The sequence below is a fragment of the Vombatus ursinus genome, unplaced genomic scaffold (genome assembly GCF_900497805.2).
Source record: "Vombatus ursinus unplaced genomic scaffold, bare-nosed wombat genome assembly UNPS02014777.1, whole genome shotgun sequence".
In the NCBI taxonomy this organism is placed as follows: domain Eukaryota; kingdom Metazoa; phylum Chordata; class Mammalia; order Diprotodontia; family Vombatidae; genus Vombatus; species Vombatus ursinus.
This window is the reverse complement of record NW_020954555.1, coordinates 229,651-243,828: the sequence shown is the minus strand read 5'-3', so window position 1 is coordinate 243,828 and position 14,178 is coordinate 229,651. Positions and strand designations below refer to the sequence as shown.

At 44.2% G+C, this 14,178-nt stretch overlaps 1 protein-coding gene across 1 annotated transcript in view; it reads right to left on the bottom strand.

Annotated features, from left to right (window-relative positions):
* Nucleotides 1-13,624, bottom strand: part of MACO1 (macoilin 1) — an 80,948-nt gene extending 67,324 nt beyond the window's left edge. Inside the window, exon 1 of the mRNA XM_027864870.1 lies at nucleotides 13,517-13,624. Within this exon, the coding sequence (XP_027720671.1) occupies nucleotides 13,517-13,596 (80 nt within the window). The 5' untranslated portion in view covers nucleotides 13,597-13,624. The remainder of the gene's footprint in view (nucleotides 1-13,516) is intronic.
* Between the last annotated feature and the right edge of the window lie 554 nt (nucleotides 13,625-14,178).

Genomic DNA, 14,178 nt, shown 5'->3' with positions numbered 1-14,178 from the left:
CCACCACTGCCCAGGTGGATAAGAAACATTCCCCCTGCTTTCTGCCCCAGCCCCTCCGAGGCATGGCAGGATCCCAATGTAGCATGCAGCATCTTGTTTTCTCAAAGACAACTAACCACTCAAATGATGACAATGTGCTGGGATTAGAAGGGAAGGAGAAAAACCTAGTTCAAAGGGCCTTAGAGATCACCTGGTTCCTCCCCCTTTTCTTGTACGGATGAACAAAATGAAGAAAAGCAGGCCGCCTGACCTGTTCTCCTTTCCTGGTGGAGCTCTGTTCCTATCTCTTGCCAAATGTGACTGATTTTTCCCATGGTACTATTCCTGATTTTGCCATCCAGTACTGGTTTTCCTCTTGTGTTTGGCAGTAATTCTCTACACTGGATTGATGGGAAGAAAAGGATTGAATACTCTACTTTAACTGCATTTCCAAGTAAAGGACACTTTCTTTTCTCCAACGTAAGAGTTTTGCCATTTACATCACATTTTGCTCACATAATCACCACGGTATTGTCATTAATCCTTAAAACATGACCTTTTCTCCAGAAGACTAATGGTCATTTGTGTCACTTAGGTCAGTTAGGTCACCAGGTCTTTACACAATGGAAAAAGCTCTATGTGGAACACTTCAGTGCCTGAGTTTAGGAGCCACAGAGCTCCATCCTCGCCTTCCCTCCTTTGCTTGGCACTTTTAGCCTTAGTTCTGACTCTTCTTTTATGCTTTTCAGCTCGTGATCTTCTTTTGCATCCCCCCCCCCCACCCCGGGCTTTCACAAGGTCGTCAGGCTGCCCCTGCCCTGTCTCTCACTGGTTATCTATGAGAGTCTCACATTCACTGAGTCTCTTTTCAAGGTTTTCTTATGGAACATCAGAGTTGGAAGGAACCTTGGGGGCCAGAGTCCAACCAGACTTGACCAAGAACCACAGCTCCAATACACCCGACAAATGAGCATCTGGACTTTGCGTACAGAGCTCCAGTGAAGACAGGATGTCTCCTCTCATCCTTCTCAAAATCTACTTCTTCCATCAGCACCTTAGAAATTAGACAGATTGCTCACAGAATCAAGGCTGGAAGGGACATGAGAAGTTATCTAGTCAAATGTCCACATTCTACAGAGGTAAAACCTCAAGTCTTGGGGCTAAATGACTTAGCTCAGGTGAGAGTGGCAAAGCTGGGACAAAAAGCCAAGTCTCTTGGATTCCTGATCCAAAGTACTTTTCACTATGCCCTCTCCCCCGCCTCCTCATAAATACCATTACTAATCATCTCTACATTGTCAGCTGCCCTATCCCCAAATTAGAAACATTTGGATCGTTCCAGGGTCCTAACTTTCATTTTCTAAAGTTCTTTCTGAGCCAAGGACAAGGTCATTATCTAATTACAACTTAAATGAAAACACTTAAAATAACCTGTTTGTAAAAAAAGAAGACAGTTCAGCAATAACCAAAAGGGATATTTAAATGCCCACAAAATTTTACCAAGCACTTAAAGATAGAGGGAGAGACGACAGACAGGGAATGGGAAGGGCAGTTGAATGCTACAACACCAACAAAGGAACACACTATTATTAGGTTTACACAGAAAAAAAGAATACTGCAGATATTCCCGAATTGTTCTCATTGACTGTTTCTCCTTTTTGGAAGAGCTGAATTGACTCACTCTGGGATTTCAGGACCAGTCCACCATGACGCTTCGCCTCCTTGCCTCTCTCTCTCTTCCCACTCCCCTACCTAAATTCCTACAATATGTAGGCTCTGTCAAGTTATCTGGTGAAATGGGTTGGAAACCACAACGGTTTCTCTGAGTAGCCTTACTCTAATGTAAGGAAACAGCCCCATCACCCTTCCTCCCCCCTCCAAAAAAAAGAGACCAGGGCAATTAAAACTTTGTTCAACTCGACCCCTTGATAATGCCATGGTCACCTAATTAGCCTGTCCACAATCAAAAATTTGTAGGTAACAACAGCTACTGTTTTATAGTATAATGCGAAACATGAATGCCCTGATGGAAAATGCCTAGCTCAGAAACTTGGTAAGAAGGCTTTAGGAAAAAAAAAAAACAAGCTGGGTGTGGTACTCTTACACAAGCTCAAACAAAAAAGAAAAGAAGGAATTTCAGGTTTGATCATGTGGTGCAAGTTTAAAGTTTGGAATTTTAGATACGTGGGATAGAATCATCATTCCTACTCTTTTGGTGGTAAACTACCTCAACAACAAAGGGAAGCAATTCCACAACTACAAAGTATATTTTAAAAGGCTAGGAAATCCATATACAATTCTTATGTGAAAGGAATTTATAGGCTCAGAATTACAAAAGCTGAGACATTAGAAATCATTTAGTAGTACTCTCCACTCCCCCCCCTCATCTTACAGGCGAAGAGCATGAGGCCTCAGAGGCGTGATGTGACTAGCCCAATGTCACACAGCTGCTAAGAATGACTGAGCACAACTATATCCTGAGGCACTAGACAGTGGAAGGCAGAAGGAGGATATACCCAATACTACTACTTAAAGGGCAAGTGATTTAATCACTAAAGGTACTCCTCCCTCCACCAAGGCAAATTTCTACCCCTCTATGTCTTCAGGTTTCATGAGTTGCTATATTCAAAAAATATCCATCACCTGGTAGTCAAGCCATAATGACCTTTTTTGAATGTTAAGCTGATTCTCGGATAAGAAATATACAATTTGCCACTGAACCTACATATTTGATGCCATTCCAGCTTGGTAAGATCTGTTTTAGCTTATGCTACACTAGCAGAGCCTTCAGCAATAATTAATAACTGATATTTATATAGTGTTTTAAAGCTTGCAAATTACTTTGCATAGATTACATCATTGGTACCTCACAAATTCCCATTTTACAGATGGAGAACCTGAGGCTTGAAGAGGTTAAGTGACTTGCCCATGGTCCCACAGTTAAGTGTGAGAAGAAGGAAGTGAACCCAGGTCTTTCTGAATCCAAGGCCAGCATTCTATCCACTATGCAACACTGCCTCTCTTCAAAAACTCCAGGCCAATGTCATCACTTAAGGGGACAGAATGGGGTCTTTGTGAGGACTAAGAATACTGTTGCGCATTATGTGTAAGATAATGACAAAATCTATCTAACATATCTATTTAGTTAATTTTCCAAAACTATTTTCACATCTAATACCTCATTTCCCCCTCACAATAACACTGGGGTACCAGCCTGGGAGTTAGAAAACTGAGTTCCCAGCTGCAGCTGTGCCACTTGCTGCCATGCCTGCAGGTGATCACTTAGGACCTCTAGGCCCTCATTTCCTCATCTATAAAATGGGTATAATAACACACTTGTGCCACTCACCTCACGGGGCTATTGTGAACAACTGTAAACCTCTATCCAAATATCAGTTATTCTCCACAACTCTGTGAGTTGGGTTTGGCACATAGGATGCAGAAGACATTGTAACAACTTCCATGCAGAGTCAAAAAAATCACCGGATTAAGCATGAGGAGACCAGGACTGTCACCCCTGATTTTGTTACTAAACAAACTATATGACCTAGGCTGTGGCAAGTCACAACAATCTCTTGGTGTCTCAGTTTCCTCATCTGGGAAATAGGAATAATAATAGCTAACACTAGGTAGCATTTTTTATAGAATTTAATGTTTGCTATATCGAATTGCTTGCCTTCTCAATGGAAGGGGGAGTGTGAGGAGGGAAGAAGGGAGAAAATTTGCAACTCAAAGTTTTAAAAAGGAATGTTAAAAATTGTTTTTACACATAACTGGGGAAAATAAAATACTAAATAGAATTTAAGGCTTGCAAGTAATGCAGATAATTATCTCATTTGTTCCTCAACAACTTTGTGAGGGAGGTGTTATTAGCCTCATTTTACCTCTACCTACTTCACAAGCTTGCGAGAATCAAATTAGATAACAAGCATGAACCAACTTTGCAAACTACAGAGCCCCTTATAAATATATTATATCTCTGAACCGAAGACATAAAAAGCCATGAACAAGCAATGGGTTTTAAGAATTCAAGAAAGAAGGGGCAGTTAGGTGGTGCAGTGGATAGGGCTCTGGCCTTGGAGCCAGGAGGACCGTCAGAGTTCAAATCTGACCTCAGACATTTGACACTTACTAGCTGCGTAACCCTGGGCAAGTCACTTAACCCCGATTGCCTAAACAAAAAACAAACCAAAAAAAAAAAGGAAAAAAAAAATTCAAGAAAGATTACTTCTCAGTCTCTTGTATGATAAAAACATAAGGCTAAGAAGTTGAAATTTCTAAAATCAAATAACAAAAGTATAAACAACCTTAATTATTTGAAAGTCTTCTGATTGACTAGTCATCTGATTTTTGGTCAGTTTGTAGTTACCATAAAAACCACTAACAATAAATATCATCCTGGAGTAGCTACTGTAAAATAGTTACATTATACAGATGAAAAACCGACGTGCGATTTGGAGCTAGAAGATACTTTAGAGAGCTTGTCTAGCCCCCTCAATTTTAGAAATGAGGAAACTGATGTGGAGGGCAATTAAGTAACTTGTCCACAATTTTCCAGACAGCAGGCTAGAATTCAAATCTAAGCCTCCTAGCTCCATACCCAGTTTTACTTCTGCATATAACCTGGCAACAAAGAGAATGTAAATATATACGTATACACGCACACACACACACACATATACACAATATGATACATGAAATATAGATGGTCAGTGCAAGAAAGGTACAAAAGAAAATCTGGCTCCTGATACATGGCACATACAGAAGACTCAAGCCAGTGTTCATCGTAGTCCTGACAGGGCTAAGGTTCCTGCAACAACCTTGGACAGGTCTCTGATTCTCTCCTGAGAATCTTCAACTGTTTCATTTTTGACATAGGCAAGGTACTTACAGGAGCATTGGGAGGTTTATTTGGTGTTCAAAAGTGTTTTGAAGATAAACAAGGTAACAGTAATGACAACAAAAGATTATTTCTGGCCACCTCCCCTACGATGGACAGGAAATGGATCCCAGGGTTCTGTGATGGGATTGCCCCATTTCAGGCAACTAAATGCAAAATCACTTAAAAAGGGGGTGGGGTGGGAAGGGGAAAGACAACAGAGCTGATGAGGGTGGAAAAACTTACCTCTGATGTCACAATCCCACGACTCAACAGTGAGTGGCCATCCTCAAGGTTATAGGGTAGGAGAAGAAGGAATAAGCTCCAGAGACATAAAAGTGCTCAATGACTTCAAGGACGATGATAAAGAGATTCTGTATTGGGTCTGAGTTGATTTTAATTATGTTAAAGTCAAATTAAAATGTAGTAGCCTTTAAAGATTTTTTTTTAAGTTCACAATTAGGTGGTGGGCACCTGAAGATGAGATTTTAAGGTAACAATAATTTCTTAGGTATTTTAAGATACTCTTGATAGGGAGGAAAAAAACCCGCCTTCCAAAGGATATGTTCCTACTGTTGGTATGTACCATTTTCCTTCTCTAGCTTGTGGAAAAGCTAACTCATCGATCTTCTGGACTTAATCCTTGAAAACAAGCCAAACACAGTAAGTAAGCTAAAGTGAGGAAAGACAGGACAGAGCAATCGCTTGATCTAAAGTGCATGCACTTTTATCTAGAAAAGTAACCCAATACAATATTTTACTTTGTGGCTCTTAACTATGTTTGTGAAACTTCTACTCTCTCTCAGAAGCCTGCAGATATATGTCAAAGTGTGCTTACATATTATTTATTTGGCTGCAGGCCTAGAAAGTGACAAAAATCAAGGGGTTAATATCAACCGGAAGATCTGAGAGGGGTTCCAGGCAAAATAGAAAGAGGGAGGAGGAAGTCTCTCTGGGTTTAGGGAACTCAGAGTAGATTTGATGATACATAAGAATATCACAAGCATGAAAATGGAAATAATTAGAATGTTATAAAGCCTAGTGTTAAAATTTATCTCCAGATATAACAAGGTATTAGGAAAATTAGGAAAATGTGAGGGGAAAAGATAGTAATGTCATTTTGAAAAAAATTGGAAGCTTTTAAGCAAACCATTTGGAATGGATCCTTTATTTTTCTAAATTGACCTACTCTCCCAATCCAGTAACAGTAGCTTAAAATAATCTATAAACAGCAATGGCAGGTGGACCCCTACGGAGTACAGGGGAGAGAAAGCCTTTTTAAAAATGGAGATAAAATAGTGTCAAAATTGTATCTGGCAGTTTTTCTAAACATATCAAACTGGGAACCCGAGACAGATCAGGCCAGAAGCCACATTTCACTTTCTCTGCTCTCTTCCAATCTTTCCCAAATACGTCAATGCAACAATACCAATATTATCACTCATCTCTAGGCTAGTGTTAGTGAAGATCTCTCTTCATTAATGGAATACTTTTTGAGGCTGGGGAGCAGAGTACTGCTCTTTTTAGGTGGTGAGGCTGCAACATTGGCATCTAGGGTTTCGGCTGCAGTACACATGAACCATCAAGGCCAATCCTGCTGCTGTGAAAAATGGAAGCCCAGAGGAGACTAAGGCTGGGCTTTAGAACTAGAAGAATCAGCATTTAAGTCTCTGGAAAGAAGAGGACTTGGATGTCTGAAAGAAAAGCAAAATGGGTTGTGTGGCATTATCGAAAGAGGGCTGGACTTGGAAGAGAAAAACTTGGAGTCAAGAACCAATTCTGTCCCTACAAGTAACTGTGTGACCTCCTTCCTCAGAAGTGGAAAACCCGATTCCATTTCCTCAACCATTAAATTAGGAAAACTGTCTTAGACTCATGTATCTTCTAGCTCTAACATAGTTATATGAACCCATACACAGGCCAGAATGCTGACTTAATTTCTCTACTAAATACAATAAATTCTCTCACAAATTCACTGTATAAGAGAGTTAAGATCCAAAACGATCATGGCAGACTAAAATGTTAGGTCGAATTCTAGATGATGAAATTTAATTGGGATGAACTCTTATCCTTGGGTTCCCCAAGAAATCCAATGCACAAGTATAAGATGGGGGGGGGGGTGTTTGTCTGAAAAAGATGTGGGGGAGAAAGAGGACTGCAGACTCAAAAGGAATCAGCAATGGAATAGCAACAGCAGCCAAGAATGGCCAGGTGGCCTTAAGCAACATCAAGACAGGTCCAGCATCCAGGTGATGTTGCTGTTCTATTGTGCCCTGATCGGAACATGTCCAGAGGACTGTATTCAATTCTGGGTGCCACCGTGTAGAAAGGACATTAATAAGCAAGAGTTTAACTAAAGAAGTGTAACCAAGCTGAAGAAAGGTCTCAAGATCATGCCTTAGGAGGTTCAGGGGAAGGAAGTAGGAATGTTCAGCCCAGAGAACAGAAGGACAGAGGGAAGACATGATAGCTATCTCTAAGTATCTGAAGGGCCTTCACCCTGAGGCAAAACCAGAAGCAAGGTGGAAAGTGAAGATAAGCAAATTTAGACTTTAGTGTATGTAATAAAAAGCCTGGTAACCACCAGAGCAGTCCAAAGACGGAATGAAGCAACAGGTGCCTTCTACGTCAAAGGCATCAAGCCAAGGAGGGGTGCTGATAAGGGCATTCCTGTCTGGTCCGGGCTGAACTAGGTGGCCTCCGAGATCTCTCCAAGCCCAAAGTTCTGTGATGAGGTCTTTTAAACAGCACAAACACTCTAGTATTTTAAAAACAAAATCATAGGATCAAAGAAAGTAGCAACTACCACAAACCTTAGAGATGATCTAACCCAACCCTCTCATTTTACACAGATTGAAGCTGGAAAAGACCTCAGATGACATTAAGTCCAACCCCCCTCATTTTACAAACAAGGAAACTGAGGACAGGTTAAATGACTTGCCCATGGTCACATATTAGTGTCTGAGAAGGGATCTGAACCCATTACACAAACACACACACACACACACACACACACACAACTACAGACAGACATGTAGACATATGAGAAACAGCCTGGAAAAGAGGGAAAAGAGAAGCGGCCCAGGAGAGAGTAGTTCCAAGTTCCACTAACAGTTATGTGACCCTGGGCAAGCTGCTTAATCCCTTCCCCTCCCCCCCCTATAAATTACAGGTGTCAATCTTCACAGGTAGAGAAAGGTCATTACATTAAAATTTAGGGAGAGTTCCCTACCCCGATGAAATCATATGTTTGGTAAACAACAACAACAAAAACCTATAAATAAAAATAGATGGATCACAGGATCAGTACTGGAAGAGACCTTAAAGGTCATCTATTCTAACCCCCTCATTTTACAGATGAGTAAATTGAGGCTCAGAACACAAGTCACATGAACAGTAAGTAGAAGAGCCAGGAACAAAAGACAGGTGCCCACTGATTCCAAACTGGTGATTTCTCCCACATCATGTTACCTCCTTTAAATTTTTCTGTTCTTCAATTTTAAGTTGACATACAAAACTGGCTTCCTTTAAAAAATATATTTCTGAGTTTGAAGCAAACTCCTAGCATTCCCTCTAAATTGACCATGAGCTACATCTGAATCAAAAGACAGTTTATTAACAGTTGCTAGAAAGGCGACCAGTGGCAAAAGCTACTCAAAAGACCATTTTGCCACCAAATGGATTTTTAAGCAAGAGAAGAACCTACAAGTTTTGATTACAGGTGTGCCAAAGCTTACAATGGCATCCACCTTTCTCAAAGACTAAAGCAAACAGGCTTATGGGAAGCTTTGAAAGTTAAAGCTATATGCTACTAGCTTGTTGCTGTAGCAATGAAGCTTTCATTTGTTAGCTTATAATACAAAATGAGGTTTCCACATCTTGTTATATCTTTGTTATATCATGAAATTATTGACACTCCGCTTGGAACCCCTTTTAAGGCAACAGATGAGACTCCTCTGTCAACACTGTGAGTTCTGAATTCCTACATCACTAATCTGGACCTTGTACCATCCCACCACTGACTCCATGTAAGGTAGAAAGAGGATAAAGTAATTGGGAAGTCTGCCCCCTGTTGGTCAGGATAGTGATCAGGGTCAGATGAAAACAGCTTTCTGGTGAATGAAATAAAAGTTAACCAACTGTGGAGAACCAAATGGGCAACAGGGAATGGGGTGGGGGGGGGCAAACCTTACATATGAAATTTTATTTTAAATAGAAAATTTTGATGCCTATTGCTGATCTTCATGAACCTTTGAACATTATTTATAATAGCGTTATTAACTTTCTTATGTGTCCTGTGGACCCCATGGACAATCTGGTGAAGCCTATGGACTTCTTCTCAATGAATGTTTTTAAAATGCATAGGATTGCAAAGGGAATCAATTATACTGAAATAAAGTTATCAAACAATTTTTTAAAAATAAAATTCATAGACTGTCCAGGTTAAGAGGCCCTGATTTTACAGTTAGCTTACTCCTTCAATTTAGAACTGAAGCAATTGGACTTTGCTATAAATTTCCTTTTGGAAACTAGTACTGAGCTAGAAGAGACTCACTGAAACTTGTAATCCTTCTACTCCATAATACACTCAGAAACAGAGAATAACTGGTGGATCTCGCTTGATATTTGCTAGAGGAAATGTGCAAATTCATTTTTACGTGCCACCTCATAAGGTCCAATTAAGATGCCAGAACACATATGAAGGAAATGACAGATACAATTAAATGTTTCTGGGGAAGTTTCAAAAACTGATGACTTGAGGCTCATTAACTTCCCTAAGAAAATTCAAAGTCAAAAGGACCATCAGCAACATAGTAACAAGATGATGGACCTTGAACAAAATGCATGTGCAACCTGAAACACAACAGGACCCATGGAAACATACTGGGACTCTTCCTATAAATGGAAGACCAATGTCACGTCACTGTATATAGCAGATATTCAAATTTCACAGTTATTCATAGTTTGTTTACTCTAGCACACTTTATTCTCAAGTCACCACCTGTTAAGTTTTTCATATATTTCCTAATAACAAAGGGATCTGCTTTTTATTCAAAAATTGTGGTTTTCAACTTAAATTGAATATATTCACTTAGTTTTACCAACCATTTACCACCATTAAGTGACCAAGGGAAAAAATTATTATTTTTTCCTTTTTTATGGTTTTGGTTGAAATGGTCTTGATGAGTCACCACACAAAGATACATTCTAGAACTCTTTGCTTTAATTATGCTCTTATATATATGGTTTTTAAAAAATGATGCAGGTACATCAGCTACTTAAGAAAACAGTCATCCCATGTATGTGAACAATAACATGTATAAAGCTGTACAGTGATGCTAAGACATCCCAGGTGTCTTAGTCACCTCACACACTCCTGTAAGGCCCCTGGCTAGAAAAACAAATGTTTAAGACACATTGAGGACAACTTAAGTAAATTTTCACTCACTGGAAATTCTCCAGTTACTTTCCCAATAGGTTCCTTGACCAAAACAAATACCATTTAGAATTAACACCATGAGAACAAAAATGATTACTGTGTATGAATGCTGCTGAGGGCCTAGGATTTTAAATGATGAACACTGAAACTGACATGAACCTGTAGATTTTCCCTGAGCCCAGAGTGCTTGGAATGGGGGAAGGAGGGGTGTATGGACAAAAGAAGATGCAAGATTTGGGGACAATTTGCTCCAACAAGGACTTTTCCCCCAGCACAAGATTTCAAGAAAAACTTTCTTTGTAATGTTAAAATTGTTTTCCTAATTAAATTCAAACAAGAAAAGTGTCTACAGAGTTAACAGTAGCCCCTACAGAACCTCAATCAAGTTCAGGGTCCCTGATTTTTTGCAGCAGCTTTCCCCTCAGTACCCAAGTGGAACAGAAAGAGAAAATGGACTGGACACCCCCCACCATTCCAGAGAACTGCTGAGGGGCGGAGGAGCCTTGGCTCCTCTGAAGTAGGCCAGGAAAGACTAAAGATGCTGCCCGCCAGACTGATCCAAACACCATCTTTTTCTCCACACTGAAAAACTTATCCACTTATGGTTCTGAGAAATCAGAAGTCCTAGGCCATCCAGAAATGCCCTTTCAAAAAAGGTTTTCCTTTCCCCCCTCCTCAGTTCTTACAAGAGTGTATACAGTTGTGTGTGAGGGGGATTTTGGGAGGGGGGAGGGAAACTCCCTCTATGAGAAAGAGACTCTGTATGGAGGGGAAAAGCTTCCAGTGAGGAAAAGGGTTTGTGTGTAAAGAGGTATGGGGGGCAAGGGGTGAAATGGGTGCAGAGAGACCCTTCCCTTTTGAGGAAGGAGTTGTCTATGTGTGCAGGCCGACTCCATAAGAAAAAGGAGTATCCTGTGGAGGAATTTCCCCTGGAAGGAAGGGTGAGTCTATAGGGAAAATGATCTGGAAAAAAGAGGGTATCTAGAGGAGAGTTCTTTTTTGGGGGCCGGATGGTCCTGAGTGTAGAGGTATCTTGAGCAAGAAAGTATCTGGAAGGCTATGTAAAAGGGGGTGGCCCTGGAGAGAAGCCTCCCGTGAAGAAGAGGTGTTACGTGGTGGCAGCTTTCCTAAGAGGATGGGAACATCTGCGGAGCTATGAGAAAGAGTGTCTTTATGTGGGGGGCCTCCTGGGAGAAAAGGGCCATCTCCTGAGGACGGAGATCCTACTATAAAAAGGAGTATCTCTGAGCAGGGGCTTTCTTGGTGGAAGGCTGTGTCCAGGTAGGCTGCTTTCCAGGGCAACCTCCTGTTAAGATATTTATATATAAAGGGTGCTGTCTTGAAGTGGACCTTTAAGGAAGAAAGTTCCAGGTGTGTGTGTTGTTTTGTGGGGGTCCTCCCCTATGAGGAATGGGATGACCAAGTAAGTATTCAGGAAGCTGCGTGTAGGAGGCCTCCTTTTAGAAAGCCGCTGTGTAGAGGGAGGCTGTGCCATGGAGGCATCCCTGGTGCAAAGGGGGGGGTGGGTCCAGGTGAAGGCACTATCTTGTGGAGGATCCCCTGTGAGAAAAAGGGGGGTGTTATCTTTTAGGAGAGACCTCCAGTGAGAGATGGGGTCCCTATATGTAGAGAAGATTGTCTTGTAAGTCCATCTTCTGTGAGGAAGGGAGTACCCAGATATGTGGAGCCTGTCTGATGGGGAGAGGCCTCCCTATGAGGAAGGAGACATCCAGGTGTACAGAGGCTGTCTTTTGTGGGTGCCTCTGTGAGGAAGGAAATATCCAAGTGTGTGGAGGTTGTCTTGTGGGGGGCCTCTCACGTAAGAAAGGGGAAGTATGTAAAGCTATCTTATTGAGGGGCATCCTGTGAAAAAGTAGCTGTCTTTGTATGAGGGTGTTTTTAGGGGGCATCTCCAGGGAAGACTGTGCATGGACTATTTTGTGGGGTATAAATCCTATGATGAAAGGGGTATATGTGTTTGGAAGGTTGTCTCCTAGGTGACTTTTTTTTGTGAGGATTAGGACATGTGTATGACGTTGTTTTAGGTGTTTTTTTTGTTTTGTTTTGTTTTTTGCAGGGGTGGAGGGGGGAGTCTCTTGTGATGAAGAAAGTATCTTTGGGGCAGTCTCCTGTGAGGATGGGGTTTCTGTATGTGGGGAGGTTTGTCTTGAGGGGGGTCTCCTGTGAGGATGGAAGTAACTCTATGTGGGCAGCTGTCTATAGGTAGGCAGTATCATTAGGACAGGTGAGTCCATATGTTTGGGGCAGTCTCTTGTGAGGATGGTGGTTGGTAGTGTCTGCACGTGGGGGTTATCTTTAGAGAGGAGTGTCTTGTGAGGATGAGGTCTGTTGAGGAGAGGTATGTGAGAGGGGTCTCCTGTGAAGATGAGGGGGACTCTCCTGGGAGTGAGAGTGTGTGTGTGTCTGTGAGAAAGTTTTCCCAGCCTGTGTTCAGGGTATAAGTTGGAGTGGGGGGGGTGGTCTGTGAGTAAAGGTCCTGGTCTATACATGTGTCTGAGGAATGAGGGTGGTCTGTGAGTAGGTCCTGACTTGTGTGTGTCTGGGGGCATATCCTGTGAGCAGGTTTTGTGTGTGTGTGTGTGTGTGACCCTTCTGTATGTGTCTGTGTGGGGAGGGAGAAGATATCTGTGAGTGGGTCTCCCTTTTGTATGTGTGCGTCTGGGGCAGTGGTGGGTGTCTGTGAGTACGCCCTGGTCTGTGTGTGTCTGTGATGGGGTGGTCTGTGAGTAGGTATCCCCTCCTGTGTGTATCTGGGGGGGGGGGTATCTGTGAGTGGGTCGCCCTGGCGTGTGTGTGCATGTGTGTGTGTGTGTGTGTGTGTCTGGGAGGGGGGGTGTGTGTGGGGTGTCTGTGAGTGGCTCTCCCCCACCCGTGTGTGTGTGTCTCGGGGGTGTCTGTGAGTGGGTCTCCCTCGCCCGTGTGTGTGTCTGGGGGGGTCTGTGCGCGGCTCCCCTCCTGGCCCCCCACCCCCGGGTTGCAGTCAGCGGCGGCGGCGGCGGCGGCGGCGGCGGCGGCGGCAGCATTAGCCCCGCTGGCCACCCGGCCCGGCGGGCCCCGCCCCGCCTCCACAGACCAGGCTGGTCGGCGGCGGGCGGCCCTGGGCCGTCCGGAAAGCCCCCTGCGGGCGGCGGGCGGCGGGTGTGCGGCCTAGTGGGGCCGGGCTTACATAACGGGGCCGGGGCGGGCCGGGGCCTCACCTGCCGTAGATGCCCTCGGTGATCCGGTTCCGCTTTAGGGGGCGGCGGAGTTTGCTGCAGTCCGCGTTCCGCCGCTTCATCCTCCTCCCGCTGGGGGGCCGGGGGCCCGAGCCGCCGCCGCCGCTGCCGCCGCCGCTGCTACCGCCTCCTCCTCCGCCTCCGCCGCCCGAGCTGAGCCCGAGCCGCCGCTCCCGGCGCCCGCCCGCCCCGCACTGCCGCCGCCGCCGCCGCCTCCTCCTCCGCCGCCGCCGCCGCCGCCGCTCTCGGCGCTCCGGGCCTGGACTCTACCCTGGGGCCGGTCACTGCCGCGGAGCCAGCCCCCGGGGGGAGGGGGTGGGGACGGGGCCGGGGGCGGGGGCCGAGGAGGGGGGGCCGCGGAGCCTCCTCCGCCTTCGGAAACAAAGAAATGACAATTCCGGGGCCCGCCCGCCCCACGGCCAGCCGCCCTCCGGCCCCGCCTCCCCCGCCCCGACCGACGGCAAGACCGACCAATCGGAGTCACAGCTACCTCCGCCCGGGCCAATCCTAGAGCCTGCTGGGGCCCAGTCGAGTCTAAAGCCCGCCTTCTTGACGGACGGAAGAACGCGCCAATCACAATGGGGTCTGAAGCGGCGTCTAGGCCAATCAGCGAGAGTTTAAATAGGGGCTTATAAATAGGCCCT